Source organism: Salvelinus alpinus, chromosome 25 (genome assembly GCF_045679555.1).
Source record: "Salvelinus alpinus chromosome 25, SLU_Salpinus.1, whole genome shotgun sequence".
NCBI lineage: Eukaryota > Metazoa > Chordata > Actinopteri > Salmoniformes > Salmonidae > Salvelinus > Salvelinus alpinus.
Genome location: NC_092110.1, coordinates 13,094,907 through 13,118,883, shown reverse-complemented (window position 1 = coordinate 13,118,883; position 23,977 = coordinate 13,094,907). Strand labels below are relative to the sequence as shown.

Genomic DNA, 23,977 nt, shown 5'->3' with positions numbered 1-23,977 from the left:
GTAATTTTCTATTAAAGTATGACAATTGGGTACTTTCCACCACTACTTGTGATGGTTGATGACACACCTACATTTTGTGTAAATGTGTGACCAATTCCCATAGGCAACAACTGCAGCTATTGGTTCTAGACAGTGGATGGTGTGCAATTTAAAATACTTAATTTGTGTTTCATATTTTTTTCTCTAATTACGTAATCTTGATTTAAACTCAGTTTTCTGGGGTCGTGCATTGGCTGTTCTTTGTTTGGTTTGAGGTCTGATACCAGATTTGATAGGCTATCCACGCTGTCACTCAAGCGCGCTATTCAAGCGGTTACAGGTTGTATGATGCTGTGTGTGAAATAAATAATGTGCGGCAGAGGCAGCAGGCGTTTGAGCCATGGAGGTGTACAGAACTTGTCGTCGCCGGAAGCATCTGTAACTTTTCTCTTCATGGCCGCGGCAACAATGTTTCTTTTTTGATTACTCTTCTTTTTCGATGTTCTTCCAGTCAGTTTACATGGGCAATGTAGCTTGAACATGTGAACGCGTTTACTTTGTTCTGCTCTTATGGAAGTTTTAGATTAATTTAGTCTAAAACTGGAGTCTGAACGCTATAATTACCCCCCCAAAATTGAATCCCTGTGACCTGCACTGGATTTTTTTACTTTTTTGATATAAAAGGCACTTTTTTGTGTCTTCGGAATCTATATCGACGTGAAGATTTGTTATCGCTAGATCCCCAACAACGTGCGGTTTATGTTCGATGCCTCACGGCATTGTTCTGTCTCGACCAGGCATGTAAGGTCCCTCGAGCTGAGGAATGAGTGGCCGCGAGCAATCGGGCGGTGAACACTATTTTCGGATTTAAGAACTGGGTGGAATTATCTGAAGTTTCTGAACATGGATATTACAGTGTCAGAGTTGATGGGAAACTTCATGGATACGCCGCTGGTGGTGTGGGTAAGTGAATGTGTACTCAGCAAGTGCTATGGCGGATAATAATTTAACTCGGTGTCCTGCTAACCTGCTCTTGGCCACTTTCATTTTTAAATATCCTTGCCCATCTCCTACTCCTAATGACATATTTTAAAAAATAACGTTTTTTTCTTTCAAACATACAGTAGCAGACTGGTAGACCTGTTCGTTTACATTATTTATTTACTGTTTAGCGTTAATCTTTGCTGTAAAGCCAGGATGTCTGACATTTTCCCAACAAGCCAACACCTTTTATTGTGTTTTATTCCTATGGTCTATGGGTTTTATTGGCATGACTTATTATTCCCTAAAACTTGGAACCGACCTTTCATGAAACTGAGCAAGAGCCACGCCAGCTGCTCACACAACCTCTAGCCTGAATTTTGTATCTAGACCAATATTGGCACTCATGGACTATCACAGAGCCATGCCTGTTAGGTCATTGTACTTTGTCTCCATTTTTATCATCACACAAGTCAAGGGAATCATAATGTTGTTGGTTGAACTTGGTGTCACTAGAGTAGAAAGATGAGGACTGGTTCAGAAAACTGTAGCCTGATGGTATAACTTTTGACAACTCCCCTCTGTGTATGTTTAAATGCAATGCATGGCTACATGGATATATGGCATGACAATGGTAGAAGAGTTGGCTACAGCACATAGCCTGGTGACACTGTATGAAGGTCTATGGCTAAAGCACATACAGTATGGCATGAGGCAATGGCTACAACATTGCACAGTATGTCACCATTCTATGGATACAATACACACCATGGTACCAGGCTATGCCTTAAGCACATACAGTATGGCACCAGGCTATGGTGGGGGGGCTGATCCCCTCATCCTGCCCTGATGTCCTGTTTGGCAAGTCGGCTGGGCCTCAGCCGCTGGCTGCTTGTTCCGCTCTAACAACTCTCTACCCTCCGGTCTTTGTTTCGCTCACTGGGCTTCGTCCTCTCTGCTAGCCCTGACTCACCTCTAGGAGGACCTCCTGGTTCCTAGATCTAGAGCCTAAATATCTTGACATGCTCACAAAGTCGTAGACATTTATTAATTGAGAGTATAAAACTTGCATTGACATCTGTCAGAGCAGGAAACGTCTGTGTATTCTTGGAAACCGAAAGCACTAACACCCAGGTGTGGCCAATCTCTTCATAGGTGAGCTGAGCTCTTTAGAGTAATCGAATCCTGTCTGCCCTTTTCTCCTCCCTTTTCTCCCTCTCCCCCTCTCTCTTCAGGTGAAGACCTTTGGACCCCTGGGCTCTGGCTCAGAGGACAAGCTCTCCATGTTCATGGATCTGGTGGATGGTGTCTTCCTGCACAAGATCATGACACACATGTGAGTGGACATAAACGTGTGTGTGCGTGAGTGCATGTTAATCTGGCAGCTGTTTTGTAGTCTCAATCTATCTCCTTTCATAACCACATCCTGGCATGGTTTCCCCTACTGGTATCCAACTGTGTTCAGACATCCTCCCCATGCCTTCATGGCTCACTGACTGGACTCACTCACTCTTTCAGCTCCTTTTCTGCCCCTCATGAGTCAATGTGATCCTAAAGTCTCTCTCGCTCCTTCCCTTTCACTCGCTTTTTCTCGCGCTCTCGCCTGCTTTTCATGAGTCAATGTGATCCTAAGGCTGCGGTTATATCTGCACAATGTGGCTGTCTGTTTGGTTAGCACTGGGAGGCCTCTCAGAGCTCTTGAGCTCAGATGCATTCAGTCTGTCTACTGAAAACAGTGAACACAGCCATTATCTCACGGCTGGAAATAATGTATGTGAAAATATTAAAGAAGTTTATATATAATTTTGTCTCTGACACAGAAAGGGTTGCTCATCTCACAAAATTACTACCCAGATATCATCTGACAAATCTGACATGGCTCAGGCTAGGTCTTTCTCTAAACTGTCTCAAGTTTCTGAACCATTTCCTGTGCTCTGTCACTTCAAAGGAAAGTGATGTGCCCTGAATGGCAGGCAACCCAGTCGCAGTCAATGACTTAGTTTAAGAAACTCCCTCTAATGCTGTGACTTGTTTCTGAAATCAGCTACAATTTTCTCTCATCTCTTGCTCTCCTTCAATTATACTCTTCTCTCCTCTCTCCCTCACTCTCTAACTGTGCCTAGCGTCTGTCCCTTTGTGTTGCCCCCAGCTGTGCTAACCATACAGTCCCCTCCCGCTCCCCCCTCCCACCCCCTCCCTCTCCCCACCCCCTCCTAAGTCCTGTCCTTTAACCTACTTTCCCCTGACTAGCTGCTCCTGCTTCCCCTGGCCTGCTTCCCCTGGCCTATCTGTCTTAATGAGGGGCTTTAAATACTGTATGCTCCTCAAACAAAGACAATATTATTATGCACAGGACAAGGGGACAGAAAACAACCCCCGCCAGGACAATGAGTGGTGTAATTCTGCCATGCATGATTTAGCCATGTAAATAAGTCCATGTGACATCACTGGTATGTCTAGTAATTATCATACTTTTTTATATATTGCGTATGTAGACACCTCTGAAGCGCGTAAGAAATCTTCTGTACTCGGTTGCAACGTCAGCACAAGAACTGTTCGTCGGCAGCCGCACTCAAACCTAAGATCACCATGCGCAATGTCAAGCGTTGGCTGGAGAGGTGTAAAGCTTGCCACCATTGGACTCTGGAGCAGTGGAAACACGTTCTCTGGAGTGATGAATCCCGCTTTACCATCTGGCAGTCCGACAGAAGAATCTGGGTTTTGTGGATGCCAGGAGAACGCTACCTGCCCGACTGCATAGTGCCAAATGTAAAGTTAGGTAGAGGAGGAATAATGGTCTGGGGCTGTCAATCAAACACCTTTGGGTTGAATTGGAACGCAGACTGCGAGCCAGGTCTAATTGTCCAACATCAGTGCCCAACCTCACTAATACTTTGTGGCTAAATGGAAGCAGGTCCCCGCAGCAATGTTCCAACATCTAATGGAAAGCCTTCCCAGAAGAGTGGAGGCTGTTATAGCTGCAGAGGTGGGACCAACTCCATATTAATGGCCATGATTTTTGGAATGAGATGTTCGAGCAGTTGTCCACATACTTTTGGTCATGTAATGACACAATGACACGGCATACATGTAGACTGGTGTCATTGTTTTGGCCTTCTTTCATACAGCATAGTTTGAAGGTTATTAACTTTGTTTTTCTTGTTGAGAAAATACACAGGTGTATTTGGATCTTTTTGGTTACAATCATATAGCCTAGGTCCTCTATGGTTGACTTCTGGCACCCTTAGATAGGCACACATGTGCACACACAGGTGTCTGAGCTGTTTACGTTAAACCTCTACCACAGATGAGTGGATGGCTGGAATCCTCCAGGCCATAAGTGCCAGCAGCAGAAGTCTTCTAAGTATTTCTCTCTCTCTGTGTGTGTCTCTCTTTGAGGGTATACACTATGTGGTTAGAGACCCCCCTCTGGTTGTTCCAGATACACTTTATTATTTTCATGGAAATGTTTCTCCAATACTCAAGCCTGGGCCTGCTCTGGGCATGTATTCTAGTAGTTCTGATATAGGATCAGGCTTTATCTTTTAAATGCAGTGCATTTGGAAAGTATTCATACTCCTTGACTTTTTCCACATTTTGTTCCGTTACAGCCTTATTCTAAAATGGATTAAATATCAAATGTTCCTCATCAATCTACACACAATACCCCATAATGACAACGTCGAGGTACAGATCTGGGGAAGGGTACCAAAAAAATGTCTGCAGCATTGAAGGTCCCCAAGGACACAGTGGCCTTCATCATTCTTAAATGGAAGACGTTTGGAACCACCTAGACTCTTCCTAGAGCTGGCCGCCCAGCCAAACTGAGCAATTGTGGGAGAAGGGCCTTGGTCAGGGAGGTGACCAAGAACCCGATGGTCACTCTGACAGAGCTCCAGAGTTCTTCTGTTGGGATGGGAGAACCTTCCAGAAGGACAACCATCTCTGCAGCACTCCACCAATCAGGCCTTTATGGTAGAGTGGCCAGACGGAAGCCACTCCTTTGTAAAAGGCACATGACAGCCCGCTTGGAGTTTGCCAAAAGGCACCTAAAGGACTCTCAGACCATGAGAAACAAGATTCTCTAGTCTGAATAAACCAAGATTGAGCTCTTTGGCCTGAATGCCAAGTGTCACATCTGGAGGAAACCTGGCACCATCCCTAAGTTGAAGCGTGGTGGCATCCTCATGCTGTGGGGATGTTTTTCAGCGGGAGGGACTGGGAGACTAGTCGGGATCAAAGGAAAGATGAACGGAGCAAAGTACAGAGAGAGGTACTTGATGAAAACCTGGTCCAGAGCGTTCAGGAGTGGTCCAGCCAGAGCTTGGACTTGAACCCTATCAAACATTTCTTTAGAGATCTGACATTAGATGTGCAGCGACTCTCCCCATCCAACCTGACAGAGCTTGAGAGGATCTCCAAAGAAGAATGGGAGAAATGCCCCAAATACAGGTGTGCCAAGCTTGTGGCATCATACCCAAGAAGACTTCAGGCTGTAATCGCTGCCAAAGGTGCTTCAGCAAAGTACTGAGTGAAGTGTCTGAACATTTCTTTTTTTTTATATACATTTGCTAACAATTCTAAATGTTTTTTGCATTGTCATTATGGAGTATTATGTCTAGATTGAGGGGGAATAAAAAAAATATATATAAAATATTTTTTCATTTTAGAATAAGGCTGTAATGTAACAAAATGTGGATAAAGTCAAAGGGTCTGAATACTTTCCGAATGCACTGTAATAATGTATACGATTATATGGACAGGGCGAGCGGTGAACCTAGATCAGCCCTCTTACTCTAAAAGGCTTTTTGGATACAGGGCTCACTCTGCTTTCTCAGCCAGCCAGTGAGAACTGGGAATGGCCATGTCGGAAAGCTATACTTTTAGAACTAAAGGCAGCTAGTACACAAGTTAACCTTAATAAAAAAACTATTCCTTGTTTTTAAACTAAAGCCCTTTCAGAGACCTACTGGAATACTGGCCCAAGCTTGGCAACATTTGCATGGTGTGCCCACAAAACATATGTAAATGAGGTTAGCACAAACAACACTTATCCAGACCTGGCCCTCAAAACAGCCAAGCCTAGCCAGGAAAATGGGCTCTGTGGTAAATGGAACCTTATAGGTCTCTGGTCAAAAGTAGTGCACAGAAAGTATTCACACCCTTTGCCTTTTTCCACATTTTGTCTGACAGTCTGCATTTAAAATTGATTAAATTGAGATTTTGTGTTACTGGCCTACACACAATACCCCATAATATCAAAGTTGAAGTATGTTTTTAGATTTTCTTTTATAAATGAATGAAAATGTGAAATGTCTGTGTGCAATAATAGTGTTTAACATGATACAATTATCTAAGGTCCCTCAGTCGAGCTGTGAGTTTCAAATGCAGATTTAACCAATAAAATAAAGCAGACATTGAATATCCCTTTGAGCATGGTGAAGTTATTAATTACACTTTGGATGGTGTATCAATACACCCAGTCACTACAAAGATACAAGGGTCCTTCCTAACTCAGTTGCTGGACAGGAAAGAAACCGCTCAGGGATTTTACCATGAGGCCAATGGTGACTTTAAACCAGTTAGAGTTTAGTTGCTGTACTGGGAGCAAACTGAGGATGGATCAACAACTTTGTAGTTATTCCAAAATACTAACTAAACGACCAAGTGAACAGAAATTAGCCTGTACAGCATAAAAACAATTGTCTACTTTCCAACAGACCCTGGAGTCATTCACCTTTCATCAGGACAATAACCAAAAACACAAGGCGATGTCTACACTGGAGTTGCTTACGACATTGAATGTTCCTGAACATGTATTTACTCGGGTGTGAATACTGATGTAAATTATATATTTGTATATTTCATTTTCAATAGATTTTGTTACACTTCTGAAAACGTGTTTTTACTTTGTTATTATGGGGTATTGTGTGTAGATGGGTGAGGGGGGGGGGATCTATTTTGAATTCAGGCTGTAACACAACAAAATGTGGAATAAGTCAAAGGGTATGGATACTTTCTGAAGGCAAATAGGGTGTCATTTCAGACGCAAACCCGGTCTCAATGCAAACACTCTGGACTCATGTCAGACTATAACTAGTCCAATGTCCACTGACTGTTTACCGAACAAGTACACTAGTTCTGTGACCACCATATTTAAATTTAGTCCTGTTTAGTCCTGTTGATCAGCTCTATGTATTTCAAGGGTGTTTTCACATTTCTGGTTGGCTTTGTAGATTGAACCCTCTCCTCTGGAGACCTGTGTGTGTGTGCTTCCAGCTTGTGTAAGGGGACAATGCTGTTCCTGAAAGCCATGTGCATCCATAATAATACATCTGTCAGCCAAACAATTGGGTATTCTTGGCCTACTTGTTTCGAGGAAAGAATATCACGTCTGTGTGTTCTGAATAAGCACCATATTATATATGCCGTTCCGCTCTAAAGTGTAGGATAATCCCCAACAGTAATCTATTTTCCTTTTTTTCTGTGTGTGTGGATATTTGGTTAAAGCAACTCATTCACTAGAGTTGGTGTACAGTACATACAAATGTAGCCTAAAATAGGAATTTAGAGGATTATGTACATAATAGTTGTACGTCTCGCATGCCAGACTAAACGCTTCCTAACCGAAACAGTTCCTTAGAGTTCATGCATATATTATGTCAACATTTTGTGTTTTGGACTTCGGTAAGGGTTTTTTCGGCTGTCTTGGATTCATTCTTAGATTAATTCTGACTATTTTGAGAAATAGGCTACAGCGTCTCAAAATGGACAAACAGTACTATTGCTCCTTTTTCCCCTAATTTTTCAAGTGATGGTCTTGTAAGGGAGTATGCAAGCACACTCCTTCGGTTCGGCTAGCAGAGATTGGCTAGGCGCCAGCCGAACTGAAGCATGCTGACGCCTTAAGCAGCTGTTCAAAGAAAATATAGTCAATATAATACTCGGTAAAGGCTCCTGTTTTTTTTCTTTTTTTGTAGTTCACGTACTTTACTACAAAAATATTTTTTCATGTGATGTCTTTTCTTATCCAGAGACCCCAGCCCCACAAATCAGAGAGTGAATAAGAATGTGAATAATGATGTGAACCTACGAATCCAGAACCTCAACATTGTGATCAGGCACATCAAGAACTACTACCAGGTGAGCTCAGTTCTGTCTATCCACTTCCTGCTCACTCATCTCACGTGCATTTTTAAAATTTCCTAACCACTTTGAATGCTGCTCACCATATCAAATTATAGCTACTTACTAATGCACACCTCATACTCATTTACACCTCCTTCACATGTAGAGCCAGGAGATGTGTGTAGTCTCTGATCTTGGTGATCAGACAGCAGCTGGTGTGTGAGAGCATCCTGGGGATTAGACCTGGCTGCTTGGGTGTGGTGGTTATCCCTGGAGGGATGTTTCTCTCATTGTTTTGTCTGCTGTCCTTACACTGACATCTCAATTATCAAACAATTACTAATACATGATGTCCTCTATGTTTTAATTAGTTAAATGTTCTGGTGATAATCCTGTTGCAATATTTTTGGAAGGTAGAGGTAGGTCAGTCATGAATGACAATTAGCCTATATCAGAAACCAACAGTAGTCTTATCTTTTCTAGGTTACTGTAGGTTTCATCTCACAACCAGTAATTCTAGTAATCTGGGAAAATGAATGCTTCCCCTCACACTATCTTTAGATGGAGTAGGCTAGTAGTGTTTCATCATGAATCATGATCGCTCGTCCTCCCGTGGAAAGCTTTAGAAGAAACTATGCCGACCTTGTTATTCCACTGTAATTGAGTTGGTGAAATCCACTACACACACGGTGAGACAGTGGAGAGTGACCCAACTGTTCTGGCTGACCTCTCTCAACACATTCCTTCTCTGTTTCCTCGGTTTCCCAACTACAGACGTCACACACTCCATTCAAATGCCGCCCTTGGCTGTAACACACCCACAGTCCATTCAAACACTTCCCGACCCTGCCGCTGGCTGCCCCGCCAGGTCCAAAGTTTCAAATCTGTGCCCGCTTTGTATGTTTATGGTGTTACCTGCTTCAGTTGTTCACACCGAACTAAGCAGTGTTGTGTTATCACCCCAAATACTGTATGGAGGTTAGCCTCGTATCCCTCTTTCAGTTTTACTTTCACACTCTGAATGTAAGAGGCTATTCCCATTGAAGAGTGTTCAATTCACATTAGCAATGGGAATGTCACGAGGTGAGAGACAGTCCGGGACATTCTTGTTTCGCAGTTAAAATGTACCGTAAATGTCACAGTAGCCACTAGCCAGTAGGCCAGCTAAGCATGCAAACTATTCACCTAGCTAACGTTATGCAAGCAACCTTTCATGCATCTACCGTATTCAACTCTTGATTAATGTGATAAAAACATATTACACTCTTCAATAATGCAACAATTCACAAGCATGTGCCAACATTTCAATGGAATATTTTCTCATCATCCACATTTAATTTAGCTGCAAGACAAATAGCCAATGGCACAGCTGCTAGCTAGCTAACGTTAGCTAACATCAAGTAGGCCAAACTTCAGCATAGCAAAAATGTACGTTTACATCTCTAATACGAATATAAAAGTACAGTAACTGTATCGGTGTCATTCATATTATACAGAGCTAGGTAGCAAGATTAACAAAATGTCTACATTCTCCTCACACATAGCTGCGCTGTGTTATGCATGATAGTTTATCTATGTTTCCATACTCAATGTTACCGGGTAGCTTATACAAAATGCTGCCGTAGTTGAAAAATCCAACCTGCTCTTGGCTATACTTTCTTTGTTCTCGATTTGGGGAAAAGGTTATACAAATGTATGTGTTCAGTTGCAAGTGGTGCAACAAATTTGAGGTGGCGTTCAAGATGTGAGAAATTCGCAAGTTTTAAAGTAAGTCAATTTGAAAAGAGCCTCATTCTCTAATTCTTCTGTTTGAAAGTAGATTTTGTGAGCTTAGTGGTTGGTTATAGTTGATAAAGCAATAGGAAACATAGATGGTGCCACTGATGCAGTGTTCTTAATTAGTTGTGTGACTGAAGAAACTCAGTAGCCCTTGTGACGTGCACATGCCCATGGCACGTGCACATGCCCATGGCACTGGCAGGGAGGCCCCTTTCATTAGGTAGATAGGTCTGAGCCTAGGACACACACAATGCCGGGAGATGATGCCAGTATCGCATTATTCATTAGTACCGTGGCAAGGAAACACAACACGAAGCGGATTTAACTGCTTTAGGAAAACTACCTTAATGTTGGAAACATGTTTTCATCCAGAGTCTTATTTTCCAAGCGAAAGCACACACTATTTGACATGCAGCAGGTTTTTAAATAACCAAAGAGTTTGGTCTGCTTCGTGTTTTAATTTTTACACACACACACTAGGCTAATGAGTAACAGAGCTGTGTGTGTTCAGACCAGCGACTCGCCTTCAATATGAGTAGACTCACCAAGCCACATGGAAACTCAAAGGTTTCCTGTGTAAAGTTTTGCCATTTTCAGTTAACTTTTTCGCTTTGTATTGAACGTTTAGAGTCAGATCCATGTGGTTGAGAGTCAACACTATAGGGCTTGATGGAGCAGGGTTCATATCTCTCTCCCCTGGTCTCTACAGAGGTTTCTGTCTGATCTAATAAATGATGGCCAGTGGAGGGGTGGAGAGATGTCTTCCCAGGTCCTGCTCCAACCCTGCTGTGGGAGTCTAGAGGTGGGGGGGGTTCACCACCCCTCCCTTCCCTCCTGACCAAGAATCAAGAACAGATGTGTTGTCTTTGCCTGGCCTGCCCTGTGGTCATCTGCCTCCCCTGTAGCCTACATATGTATAGTAGGGAGAAATGTGGGGGAGGTGGCTGGTGGTGTTTGATACTATAAAGCCCCTCCAAGCGCCAGCTCCCTGAAGGCCTGTTTTAAGATTTCCGGGCCGTGCTAACAGAAACGGTTAGCTTTGGTAATGCATTAGGCCTCTCACTTTAGATTAGCCTCGTCTGGTGTTTTGTTTTCTAACTAAGTCACTCCAGGCCATGTCCTGGTTCACTAACCCCTCGGCACTCTGACCGCTAATGTCTAATTTCCCCTCAATCAGGCAGTTCTTGTTTAACACAGATATCACTGCCTCGTGTGTATGTATGTATGTGTGTGCTCGCAATGAATCTACTCTCCATTTGTTTCAGACGACTGATCGTATTAGTCCCAGTTGGGTTCTGTCCTTAACTCTGTGTGAAAGCAGTTAGCTAAAGAGTAAACTCACTTTGTCAAGCTGGATGGTTGTGTTCTGTTACTGCCCCCAGGCCAGCAGTGCTGCTGGTTGCTTGTCTTCTGATGTGTTATTATAGTTTGGTTGATCTGCTATGCAGTATGCTGATTACCATATATTAATGTAGATCGATCAGTGTCGTTGACATTTAACCTCAGGTTCCCATCAACCATTGCACAGATCTGTTTTGTACTTTACCATGATTCAATATTGACCCTGACGTTTGATCTAGGTTAATCCATGGCAATCCGCATTGCAAACCAACCAAACACCCTTTAGCTACCATTGAATGATCATGCAGCTCTCTGGTTGTAGGTCTCTCCCTCCTTCCCTACCAACCGCTCACCCCCTCAGGGTGTGCATGTTAGTACAGTAAGGGCTGGACGATGTGATATGATCACACAATTGACCATTGAAAAGAAGTTATGATCACACAAACATGCCCAGAAGGCCTGGCTAGATAAGATATGGTGAGCGTTGCAGACTAGCCTGTTGTATGTGTGAGCCGCCATCTGAGAAAAACACTATGTAGGGAATAGTGTGCCATTTGGGTTGCAGTCAAAGAAGTTGTAGTTAGATCAATCCTCAGCAGGATGTTGCTGCAGGAGGGTAGTATAGAGCACCCCACAGCTTTGGAACCACTAATCTAAGGCACCAATCGTCTCTGTGTGTGTGTATTCGTCACACAGGAAATTCATTTGATATTGAGTTAAACTGAAATCAGTTTCAAAGCTTTGCCAAACACAGCTCAAAACTGACAAGCTTATAGAAAGCATGGCCTAGAAGGCAGTGTTACAGTCCGCCACACCAACCCCCAACTATACAGTACAACCTGGCAACTGGACCAAAAAGTATTATTTCCTTACCTTTCATCTATGCTGTTATAAAATATTTGAGTCTTGTACCTTAAGGATTGATAATACGTTTAAAACACCAGTTTACAAGTGAAAAGACCAGCCATTTTGTGTGTGTGTTTGTAGAATGAATGTGTGAGACTATTTCTGCGTGTCACAAGGGATGGGGTACTCCTGGTGGCATCCAAACCAGGATTAACAATAACTGCCAGATCTAATACTGGTTTAATACATATACCAGCTTAGCCTGGATTTCAGTCTAAACCTAAAGCATGTCTCACATTTGCTTGCTTAAGCCACCCAGACTGTTCTGGCAGTGCCCCAATTTCATCCAGGAATGGGAGACGGATGTGAAGATATTATGATGACTCTCATCCCATTGAGCCCCATACACAGTACTACACACTGTAGGTCAGAGACAGCAGGCAGGGCCCCTATTCACTCACAGGGATCATCTCTGTGTCTGCATCCCCCGACTCCCCCCTTATATACTCTCCCCAAATTAGATTAGCTCCCAAATAACAATCTCTGTGCGCTGCACCATAAAGCGTCCTACCAAAACCTGGACAATGGGGACACGGGGGGGAGGGGTGACATTTTTTGGTTCCCTCCTCCTCACCCCGGCTATTGTCTGGAGAGTCAGGGCACTCCACCCCACCCCCACCTCACTGTAACATGACTCCTTCATTCTCAGATGTGTTACAGGAGAACTGTGTTGTCAGTCAGGACACAGCTCTCAGGTCCTGCTGTATTATGCCTCAAGTACCTTCTATCCATCACCTGTGCTTTGTGTAGTTTGGTATGTGTGGTGCTCCTATAACCCTGCAAATGGACCTATACATGGCACAGGCATACATCTTTTGAATGCAGCCTAGTCTAGCTTGCAAAGGCATTAAGCAGATGGTTTTTGGCTTCTGTCTGTCTAGATTGGGCAGTGTAGAGTCCATTGCACTGCATTGCTGCTGAGGCTGGGGTTGAGGCATGGGGTACTCTGATTTGGCCTCCCGGCTCTCCTCTTTTCTATTTTCCCAGAGGTGTCCAGTTTCTTTACTGTTCACTGTTAGCTATGGTATTCAGCTGTAAAGCTCTAGAGACTAGCACAAGAGCCACAGGCATTCCCATTCTCCTTTCTTTTCTTCTCTCATCTCTCCTTTCGTCCTATTCCTTTTCCTACCTAGCACACTTGTTTCCTACGTAGCACACTCTTGCTCGCTCTCACTCTCTCTGTCCTCAAGTATTTTCCTGTCTTTTGTTGTTACATCTGAAGCCTGGATGTGTGTGGCTCCCCACCCCCCAGTGCAGGAAACCCCCTCCTGAGACCGCTGCCATGGGAAACAAAAACAAAGCCTCTGACTTTAATTTTGAGCTCTTGACATTCTCTCACTGATGCCTGTGCCCTAGATGCGGAGCACCATTCCCAGTCCTAGTGTTTTGGCCATTCTGACCTTTGGCTGGCGTGTCGTTTACCTGTATGTGGTGGTTGCCCTGTGGTTCAGTGGCTTATCAGCAGAGGAAAGGCTGACCTTTGTTTACGCTGACCCTCAACACGGAGGCCCCTCAGAGGTGTGTGCTTAGTCCCCTCCTGTACTCCCTGTTTACCCACGACTGCGTGGCCACGCACGACTCCAACACCAACTTTGCTGATGACACGACGATGGTGGGCCTGATCACCAACTAGACCTGGCAGTGTGGTGCCAGGACAACATCTCCCTCAATGTGGGCAAGTCAACTGAGCTTATCGCGGGCTACAGGAAACTGGGGGCCAAACACGCCCCCATTCACATCAACAGGGCTGTAGTGGAGCGGGTCGAGAGCTTCACTTTCCTCGGTGTCCACATCGCTAAGGACCTATAATTGTCCAAACACACCAAGACAGTCATGAAAAGAGCACAACAGTGCCCCCCCCCCCCCCCCAGGAGGCTGGAAAGATTTGGCATGGGCCCTCTGATCCTCAAAGTTCTACAGCTGCACCATTGAGAGCATCTTGACAGGCTGCATCACCGCTTGGTTTGGCTACTTCTCGGCGTCTGACCGCAAGGCGCTACAGAGGGTAGTGCGTAGAGGTCGACCGATTAATCGGCATGGCGATTTTTAATTAGGGCCGATTTCAAGTTTTCATAACAATCGGTAATCGTCGTTTTGGGACACCGATTATGGCCGATTACATTGCACTCCACGAGGAGACTGTGTGGCAGGCTGACTACCTGTTATGCGAGTGCAGCAAGGAGCCAAGGTAAGGTGCTAGCTAGCATTAAACTTATCTTCTTAAAAAACAATCAATCTTAACATAGTCACTAGTTAACTACACATGGTTGATGATATTACTAGTTTATCCTCTTTGGGATAGGGGGCAGTATTTTCACGTCCGGATGAAAAGTGTGCCCAAAGTAAACTGCCTGCTACTCAGGCCCAGAAGCTAGGATATGCATATAATTGGTAGATTTGGATAGAAAACACTAAAGTTTCTAAAACTGTTAAAAGTATGTCTGAGTATAACAGAAATTATTTGGCATGCGAAACCGAGGGCAAACCATCCAGGGGGGGGGGGAATTGAGGTGACTGTTTTCTATGGGAATCTAGATTTGAGGCACCTGGTTGCAGTTCCTATGGCTTCCACTAGATATCAACAGTCTTTAGAAATTGGTTGATGTTTTTCCTTTGAGAAATGAAGAAGTACGGCTGTTCAGAATGAGTGTCAAGCCAAGTGTACTCTTTTGTTTGGTGCGTGCTCCAGGTCACGTGCTCCACGTTGATTTTATCCACTATTGAACACAGTATATTCCGTCTTAAATTTTATAGATTATTTATGTTTTAGGATACCTAAGGATGGATTAGGAAAGTTGTTTGGAACAAGTTTACAGGTAACTTATTAGATAATTTGTAGTCATGTTGGGCGAGTTGGAACCGGTGTTTTTCTGAATCAAACGTGCCAAATAAATTGACATTTTGGGGATATTAAAAGGAGTTTATCGAACAAAAGGACCATTTGTGATGTTTCTGAGACATATTGGAGTGCCAACAGAAGATCTTCAAAGGTAAGGCATGAATTATATCGTTATTTCTGACTTTGTTGTCGCACCTGCTTGGTTGAAATATGATTTTCATGTGTTTGTATGGTGGGGTGCTGTCATCAGATAATCGCATGGTTTGCTTTCGCCATAAAGCCTTTTTGAAATCTGACATCGTGGCTGGATTAACAATAAGTTAAGCTTTAATTTGGTATATTGCACTTGTGATTTTATGAAAGTTAAATATTTCAAATTTATTTTGTGCTCTGCAATTTCACCGGATGTCGTCGAAACGTTCTGCTCGCAAAACGTCTAGCCGTAACAGGTTATCGTGCGTGTCCTGCGTTGCATATAATCCATGCGGTGTGTGTTAATTTAATATATCATTGAATCACAGCCTACTTCGCCAAACAGGTGATTTAACAAGCGCATTTGCGAAAAAAGCATTCGTTGCACCAATGTGTACCTAACCATAAATGCCTTTCTTAAAATCGATACACAAGTATATATTTTTAAACCTGCATATTTAGTTAATATTGCCTGCTAACATGAATTTCTTTTAACTAGGGAAATTGTGTCACTTGCGTTGTGTGCAAGCAGAGTCAGGGTATATGCAGCAGTTTGGGCCGCCTGGCTCGTTACGAACTGTGTGAAGACCATTTCTTCCTAACGAAGACCATAATTAATTTGCCAGAATTTTACATTATGAAATAACATTTAAGGTTGTGCAATGTAACAGCAATATTTATACTTATGGATGCCACCCGTTATAAAATATGAAATGGTTCCGTATTTCACTGAAAGAATAAACTTTTCGTTTTCGAAATGATAGTTTCCGGATTTGACCATATTAATGACCTAAGGCTCGTATTTCTGTGTTATTATAATTAAGTCTATGATTTGATAGAACAGTCTGACTGAGCGGTGGTATGCAGCAGTAGGCCCGTAAGCATTCATTCAAACAGCACTTTTGTGCATTTGCCAGCAGCTCTTCGCTGTGCTTCAAGCATTGCGCTGCTTATGACTTCAAGCCTATCAACTCCCGAGATTAGGCTGGCAAATAGTATAGAGAGGAATAGTCCTATAATAACTACAACCTAAAACGTCTTACCTGTGAATATTGAAGACTCAGGTTTAAAGGAACCACCAGCTTTCATATGTTCTCATGTTCTGAGCAAGGAACTTAAACGTTAGCTTTTTTACATGGCACATATTGCACTTTTACTTTACATTTACATTTTTACATTTTAGTCATTTAGCAGACGCTCTTATCCAGAGCGACTTACAGTAGAGTGCATACATTTTATTACATTTTTACATACTGAGACAAGGAAATCCCTACCGGCCAAACCCTCCCTACCGGCCAAACCCTCCCTAAACCGGACGACGCTTTGCCAATTGTGCGTCGCCCCACGGATCTCCCGGTTGCGGCCGGCTGCGACAGAGCCTGGGCGCGAACCCAGCCCAGCCTGGGCGCGAACCCAGAGACTCTGGTGGTGCAGCTAGCACTGCGATGCAGTGCCCTAGACCACTGCGCTACACTTTCTTCTCCAAAACTTTGTTTTTGCATTATTTAAACAAATTGAACATGTTTCATAATTTATTTGAGACTAAATTGATTTTATTCATGTATTATTTTAAGTTAAAATAAGTGTTCTTTCAGTATTGTTGTAATTGTCATTATTACAAATATATATATAAAAATTTGCCTTTTATTTTATTTTATTTTTATCAGTATTTGGTCCTCCAATAATCGGTATCGGCGTTAAAATCATAATCGGTCAACATCTAGTAGTGCGTATGGCCCAGTGCATCACGGGAGTCGAATTCCCTGCCGTCCAGGTTCTCTATACCAGGCGGTGTCAGATGAAGGCCCCAAAAGTTGTCAAAGCTTCCAGCCACCCATGTCATAGACTATCTCTCTAGTACCGCACGGCAAACAGTACCGCAGCGCTAAGTCTCGAAGACCAAAAGGCTCGTGAACAGCTTCTACTCCCAAGCCATAAGACTGCTAAATAGTTTACCCGGACTATCTGCATTGACCTTTTTTTTTGCACTAACTCTTTTTGACTCTATGCACACACATTGGACTCTACTTACATTGACACTTCAACACAAACTCTCACACAACACGTGCACACAGGCACACATTCGCCACACACACACTTCCACACTCATCACATATGCTGCCACATACGCTGAGTAAACCTTGTGCTAGGGACTATAAACACAATGCCACATGTCTGAAGTGTTGAGGGAGTGTGCAATTGGCATGCTGACTGCAGGAATGCCCACCAAAGCTGTTGCTGGGGAATTGAATGTTAATTTCTCTACCATAAGCTGCCTCCAATGTTGTTTTAGAAAATGTGGCAGTACGTCCAACCGGCCTCACATAAGACAAATGGTGGTCACACCAGATACTGACTGGTTTTCTGATCCACGCCCCTACTTAAAAAAATAAATAAGAAATATCTGTGACCAACAGATGCATATCTGTATTCCCAGTCATGTGAAATCCATAGATTAGGGCATAATGAATCCATTTCAATTGCCTGAATACCTTATATGAACTGTAACTATGTAAAATCTTTGAAATTGTAGCATGTTATGTTTATTTTTTACATTTACGTTTAGGTCATTTAGCAGACGCTCTTATCCTGAGTGACTTACAAGAGCAATTAGGGTTAAGTGCCTTGCTCAAGGGCTTGGGGATTCAATCCAGCGACCTTTTCGGTTACTGGCCAACGCTCTTAACCGCTAGGCTACCTGCCGCCCATAGAGACCACTGACTCATAGCCTACATGGAGACCACTGAAGCGTTCCACTCCACTTATCTTCTGGTGATATGACATTCTGCACTACTAGATTCCATAATCTCTCGACTGTGTGGTGGCTTGTTGGTTTTAAAGACAGCTTTGTCACTGTGTGAATGAGGTTCTTAGTAGTCTACATGAACTCAGCAAAAAAAGAAACGTCCCTTTTTCCGGACCCTGTCTTTCAAAGATAATTCATAAAAATCCAAATAACTTCACAGATATTAATTGTAAAGGGTTTAAATACTGTTTCCCATGCTTGTTCAGTGAACCATAAACAATTAATGAACATGCACCTGCGGAACGGTTGTTAAGACACTAACATATTGCAGACGGTAGGCAATTAAGGTCACAGTTATGAAAACTTAGGACACTAAAGAGGTCTTTCTACTGACTCTAGAAAAACGCCAAAAGAAGATGCTCATCTGCGTGAACGTGTCTTAAGCATGCTGCAAGGAGGCATGAGGACTGCAGATGTGGCCTGGGCAATAAATTGCAATGTCCGTACTGTGAAACGCCTAAGACAGCGCTACAGGATGGACAGCTGATCTTCCTCGCAGTGGCAGACCACGTGTAACACCTGCACAGGATCGGTACATCCGAACATCACCTGTGGGACAGGTACTGGATGGCGGCAACAACAACTGCCCGAGTTAAACCAGGAACGCACAATCCCTCCATCAGTGCTCAGACTGTCCGCAATAGGCTGAGGGAGGCTGGACTGAGGGCTTGTAGGACTGTTATAAGGTAGATCCTCACCAGACATCATCCGCAACAACGTCGCCTATGGGCACAAAACCACCGTCGCTGGACCAGACAGGACTGGCAAAGAGTGCTCTTCACTGACGAGTCGCGGTTTTGTCTCACCAGGAGTGATGGTCGGATTCGTGTTTATCGTCGAAGGAATGAGCGTTACACCGAGGCCTGTACTCTGGAGCAAGATCGATTTGGAGAAGGAGGGTCCGTCATGGTCTGGGGCGGTGTGTCACAGCATCAAACTGAGCTTGTTGTCATTGCAGGCAATCTCAACGCTGTGCGTTACAGGGAAGACATCCTCCTCCCTCATGTTGTACTCTTCCTGCAGGCTCATCCTGACATGACCCTCCAACATGACAATGCCACCAGCCATACTGCTCGTTCTGTGCGTGATTTCCTGCAAGACAGGAATGTCAGTATTCTGCCATGGCCAGTGAAGACCCCGGATCTCAATCCCATTGAGCACGTCTGGGACCTGTTGGCTCAGAGGGTGAGGGCTAGGGCCATTCCCCCCCCACCCCCCCCCCCCAGAGGTGTCTGGGAATTAACCCCCCTTTGTTCAGGGACACATTATTCCACTTCTGTTAGTCTGTTCGGTTTGTCTCAGTTGTTGAATCTTATGTCCGTACAAATCTTTACACGTTAAGTTTCCTAAAAATAAATGCAGTTGACATTGAGAGGATGTTTCTTTTTTATTTTATTTACCCAAGACCCCCAGAGCACTGGGCCGTGCGCAACAGTGTGTCTCTAAAACGTTAATCCGATTTATTCGTGATGACCTCAGTAAGGAGGCCCCAAGAGCAGTCTGAGATGTGACGTACCCTCTCTAATCTAGATAGTTATGAAGCCCCTGGCTGATCTGAAATGTATGAAGAACCCCAGATCTGACTAATGTGGCAAACCCTCTCTAGTCTAGATCCAGCCAGTCCACATCCTGATTGACTGCATGATTGGCTGAGTTATTTCAGGCCACAGGCAGCCAGTGTGTGTGGGTGGGTTTTCTGTTTTTGGTATTGATCTCAGATTGCTAAAGGCGGCAGCATGCTTCCGTTCAGCTGGCGGCTAGCCAATCCGAACGCGTGTGCTCACACTCCCTTGAAAGACCTTAGCTTGAAAAAATTTGAGACGCTGTAGCCAGTGCTTTGAGACATACTTCCTCAAAGTAGTCCCAATTTATCTGAACTCGAGTTCTGTCATTAATTTTGATGTTTTTGTCGGAGATCTTAGTCGCGCAATTTTTCATCCAAGATGTTTGATGCAGTATTTCTCCAAAGAATGTGCATGAAAACGAGTCGAAGAATCCCTACTGTTGACCAATCACCGCCGAAGGGGTGTGAACTCTGGCTACTGACTTCGGCTTGCCTTAGGGCACACAATTTATTTTCTTAACAGCTGAAGAAACCCTTACCGAAGTCCAAAATGTCACAATGACTTCAAAATATATGCACAAACTGTTTCGGCTGGAAAGCATGTGGGCGATGTCTGTCTGCATTTAATTGCCATATGGGCGATTTCTGCCCTGACTGTGTTCGTTAACTGTATTTTGATAGGCATCTGTTTTACTTTAACACAACATTTGCTGCCAACCTGTCCTCTGTGGCACTGGGCCCAAACATTAGAGCAACATAATCAGGGCCATACACCCCATGGAGGGGTGACTTGGCTTCCTCTGTTCATAGCTTCAGGGGTCTGCTGCCACTGGACTATAGAAGCAACGATGCAGGCATTGACTGGTTTCCAGCAGCCAGGTTGCCCTAGGCTGTAGAGACGGGTGTACTGTACTCTGTAAAGGCACTAGACTAACATCAGCTCCAGCCCTGCTTGTACCCCATAGGGGCTTGGTCATCAAGTCACCCTATCCCAGTCAACCCATCCCTTATCACACCGACCCCCCCAGACCTCTACACCCTCCACTCAGGGACATGATCATGTCAACCCACTCTGTCCCTCAGACCGTCACAGCACACTCAGCAGAGGAGAATGGAACAGCTGGGGAGGGTTCCACTAGACTGCGTCCCCTCAATGGACGCTGGGGGGGGGGGGGGGGTAGGGGAGTTGAGGTGTCATTGTACTCAGTCAATAAAGGAGAGGAGAAGTGGGGGGCGGGGTTATCATGGTGGCAGGAATGCCTCTTTCCAGCCTGCTGTTGCATTCACACTGAATGAGGAGTTAGTAGGCCTTGTGGTGGGTGTATCGGCTCTGAGAGGGACATACCGTGGGATTTATCAAGTGTGGGGTCTCGGACATTGCTTCAGTCTTATTCTTTGTTTGTCTTTCTTTTCGACTGGGGTGTCCTTGTCCCAGGTCTTTTGGCAAGAAGCCTTAATGAGGTCTGGGCTATGAAATATGGCAGACAGCCCAAAATATTATTTTTATGTTTATGAATGATTTCACATTAATTTGTTACAGAGAAAAGTCTTTGAAATGTGAACAGCGGCGAACCTCCCAGTCAGCCTAGTGTTTGTTGCTGTCATGTGTCTGAGAGGCTGGGAAGACTAGGTACCCTATTTACTCACTCTGTCAAGTTTGAGCGTTTGTTTAATCCAGTGTTGAATAAGTTCTCGCTCTGTTCCTTCTTATTTTAGCCCCTTTGTCTTTTCAACTAATCACTCTGTCATCTCTGTTTTCTTAACAGTATATTTGTATCTGCACGGACAGTTATTCCCCATCTCTCAGCCTGTATGGTTTTATAAAGTGTATGTGATACTCTGTGGTTAGTGACTTAACTGTAGACTAGACGCCCAGGTGAGAAATAATTCAGCACCCTGTGACTAGAATTCTGAAGCTCTGATTGCAGCCACTGAAGCTCGGCTGATGCAATCAGTGCAGAGAGAAGCTTTCTGTATTATTTCAGAAGCATTCACAGAATGATATAGATGTTAAAATGTATAGATATGAGTGCTTACAGATGTGTAGTCAGTGCTGTGAGAGGAAGGCTGTCTTCCCCACAGGGAATATGGTGCAGGGGGTCAATTAGCAAGGGAGATGGGCCGCGTATATTGAGGGAATTTAATTGACAAGTTGTTTCTCTCTCACGTGTGTGCACACACACACACACAGGGGAGTGTGCTTAGCTGTGTTATTGATCATAGCCTGGGTCAGCGGTCAGACCAAGGGGGGCATAGGGTGTGCACTTTTTAAATGGGTTGCTGGTACATGATGAAATTCTCACTCACCAGGCTGTTCTATTCAACAATGACTATTGATCCACTCTGGGATTTTTACTGCACATCCACTCAACCAAAATTGAGATAAAAAAAAGATTGACATATCATTCTTTATTTGGTATGGAAATGGTATACACCTTACTGCACTTTTTTATACACTATTACATACCCTTTAAAAGTACATCTTAATTATATTGAAGGACCTGTGCCTTTTTTTGTGTGCATTTTTCATTCACTGTAATGTGACAAAAACAACCCAGGTAGCCAGTGTGTACCCTGTGATGGAGACAGGTACTAATCTGTTTCCAGTGCAGCCTGGTAATATCTTCAGTTATTTTGCTGTTTGTGTAGGTAGGTAGGTAGGGTGGCAGGTAGCAGCAGTTGGGTGCAGGGTGTTGGTTTGGCACACTGCCAGACTGTTCCTAGTTGTGACACCCTCGAGGGTCTCCAGCTAGCTAATTGTGTCCCCAGGCTATTGCGGAGTTCTGCTGCACAAGACTACCAGTTAGCTGCTAGCATACACCTAAAAGAAAAGTCCCTTTTTCAGGACCCTGTCTCAAAGATAATTAGTAAAAATCCAAATAACTTCACAGATCTTCACTGTAAATGGTTTAAATACTGTTTCCCATGCTTGTTCAATGAACAATAAACAATTAATGAACATGCACCTGTGGAACGGTCGTTAAAACACTAACAGATTAGACGGTAGGCAATTTAAGGTCACAGTTATGAAAAATTAGGACACTAAACAGGCCTTTTCTACTGACTCTGGAAAAATGCCAAAAGAAAGATGCCCAGGGTCCATGCTCATCTGCGTGAATGTGCCTTAGGCATGCTGCAAGGAGGCATGAGGACTGCAGATGTGGCCTGGGCACTACATTGCAATGTCCGTACTGTGAGACGCCTAAGACAGCGCTACCGGGAGACAAGGCGGACAGCTGATCGTCCTCGCAGTGGCAGACCACGTGTAATAACACCTGCACAGGATCGGTACATCCGAACATCACATCTGCGGGACAGGTACAGGATGGCAACAACAACTGCCCGAGTTACACCAGGAAGGCACAATCCCTCCATCAGTGCTCAGACTGTCCGCAATAGGCTGAGAGAGGCTGGACTGAGTGCTTGTAGGCCATGTTGTAAGGCAGGTCCTTACCAGACATCACCGGCAACAACGTTGCCTATGGGCACAAACCCACCTTATGCTGGACCAGACAGGACTGGCAAAAAGTGCTCTTCACTTGACGAGTCGTGGTTTTGTCTCACCAGGGGTGATGGTCAGAGTCGCGATTATCGTCAAAGGAATGCGCGTTACACCGAGGCCTGTACTCTGGAGCGGGATCGATTTGGAGATGGAGGGGCTGTCATGGTCTGGGGTGGTGTGTCACATCATCAGATTGCCTGCAATGAAAACAAGCTCAATCTTAACGCTGTGCGTTACAGGGAAGACATCCTCCTCCCTCATGTGGTACCCTTCCTGCAGGCTCATCCTGACATGACCCTCCAGCATGACAATGCCACCAGCCATACTGCTCGTTCTGTGCGTGATTTCCCGCAAGACAGTAATGTCAGTGTTCTGCCATGGCCAGAGACGAGCCCGGATCTCAATCCCATTGAGCACGTCTGGGACCTGTTGGATCGGAGGGTGAGGGCTAGGGAGAGATACTGTTACTTTTGACTCCCCCTTTTGTTCAGGGACACATTATTCCATTTCTGTTAGTCACATGTCTGTGGAACTTGTTCAGTTTGTCTCAGTTGTTGAATCTTATGTTCATACAAATAGTTACAAATGTTAAGTTTGCTGAAAATAAATGCAGTTGACAGTGAGAGGATGTTTTATTTTTTTGCTGAGTTTATAATGTGCTTGTGGGGCCTCATCCCATAGTACAAGAGCTTCATCCTTACTGTAGGGCTTCCCTAACGCAGCAGCACTGTTTATAGACTATAGTGTTGTCTTCTCCTCAGGAAAACTGTTTTGGGTGTGGTCTCTCTTCCTCTTATAATAACCTGGTCATGGAGCTCTGTCTATACAGCCCATTGTTTACAGTGTACAACTAAAATACAATACATTGGAATAGGAGGGAAGGGAATTCCTTTATTTTAAGTGCAATACCTAAATGTCTCTTGGATGAGATTGTCTCTGCTTTCTCCCAGTTACACAGTA

At 44.2% G+C, this 23,977-nt stretch overlaps 1 protein-coding gene across 1 annotated transcript in view; it reads left to right on the top strand.

Annotated features, from left to right (window-relative positions):
- The first annotated feature begins 342 nt into the window (after positions 1-342).
- LOC139553384 (protein Daple-like) overlaps positions 343-23,977 on the top strand; it is an 84,253-nt gene continuing 60,618 nt past the window's right edge. Inside the window, exons 1-3 of the mRNA XM_071365661.1 lie at positions 343-942; positions 2,196-2,296; positions 7,995-8,103. Coding sequence (XP_071221762.1) covers positions 883-942; positions 2,196-2,296; positions 7,995-8,103 — 270 coding nt within the window. The 5' untranslated portion in view covers positions 343-882. The remainder of the gene's footprint in view (positions 943-2,195; positions 2,297-7,994; positions 8,104-23,977) is intronic.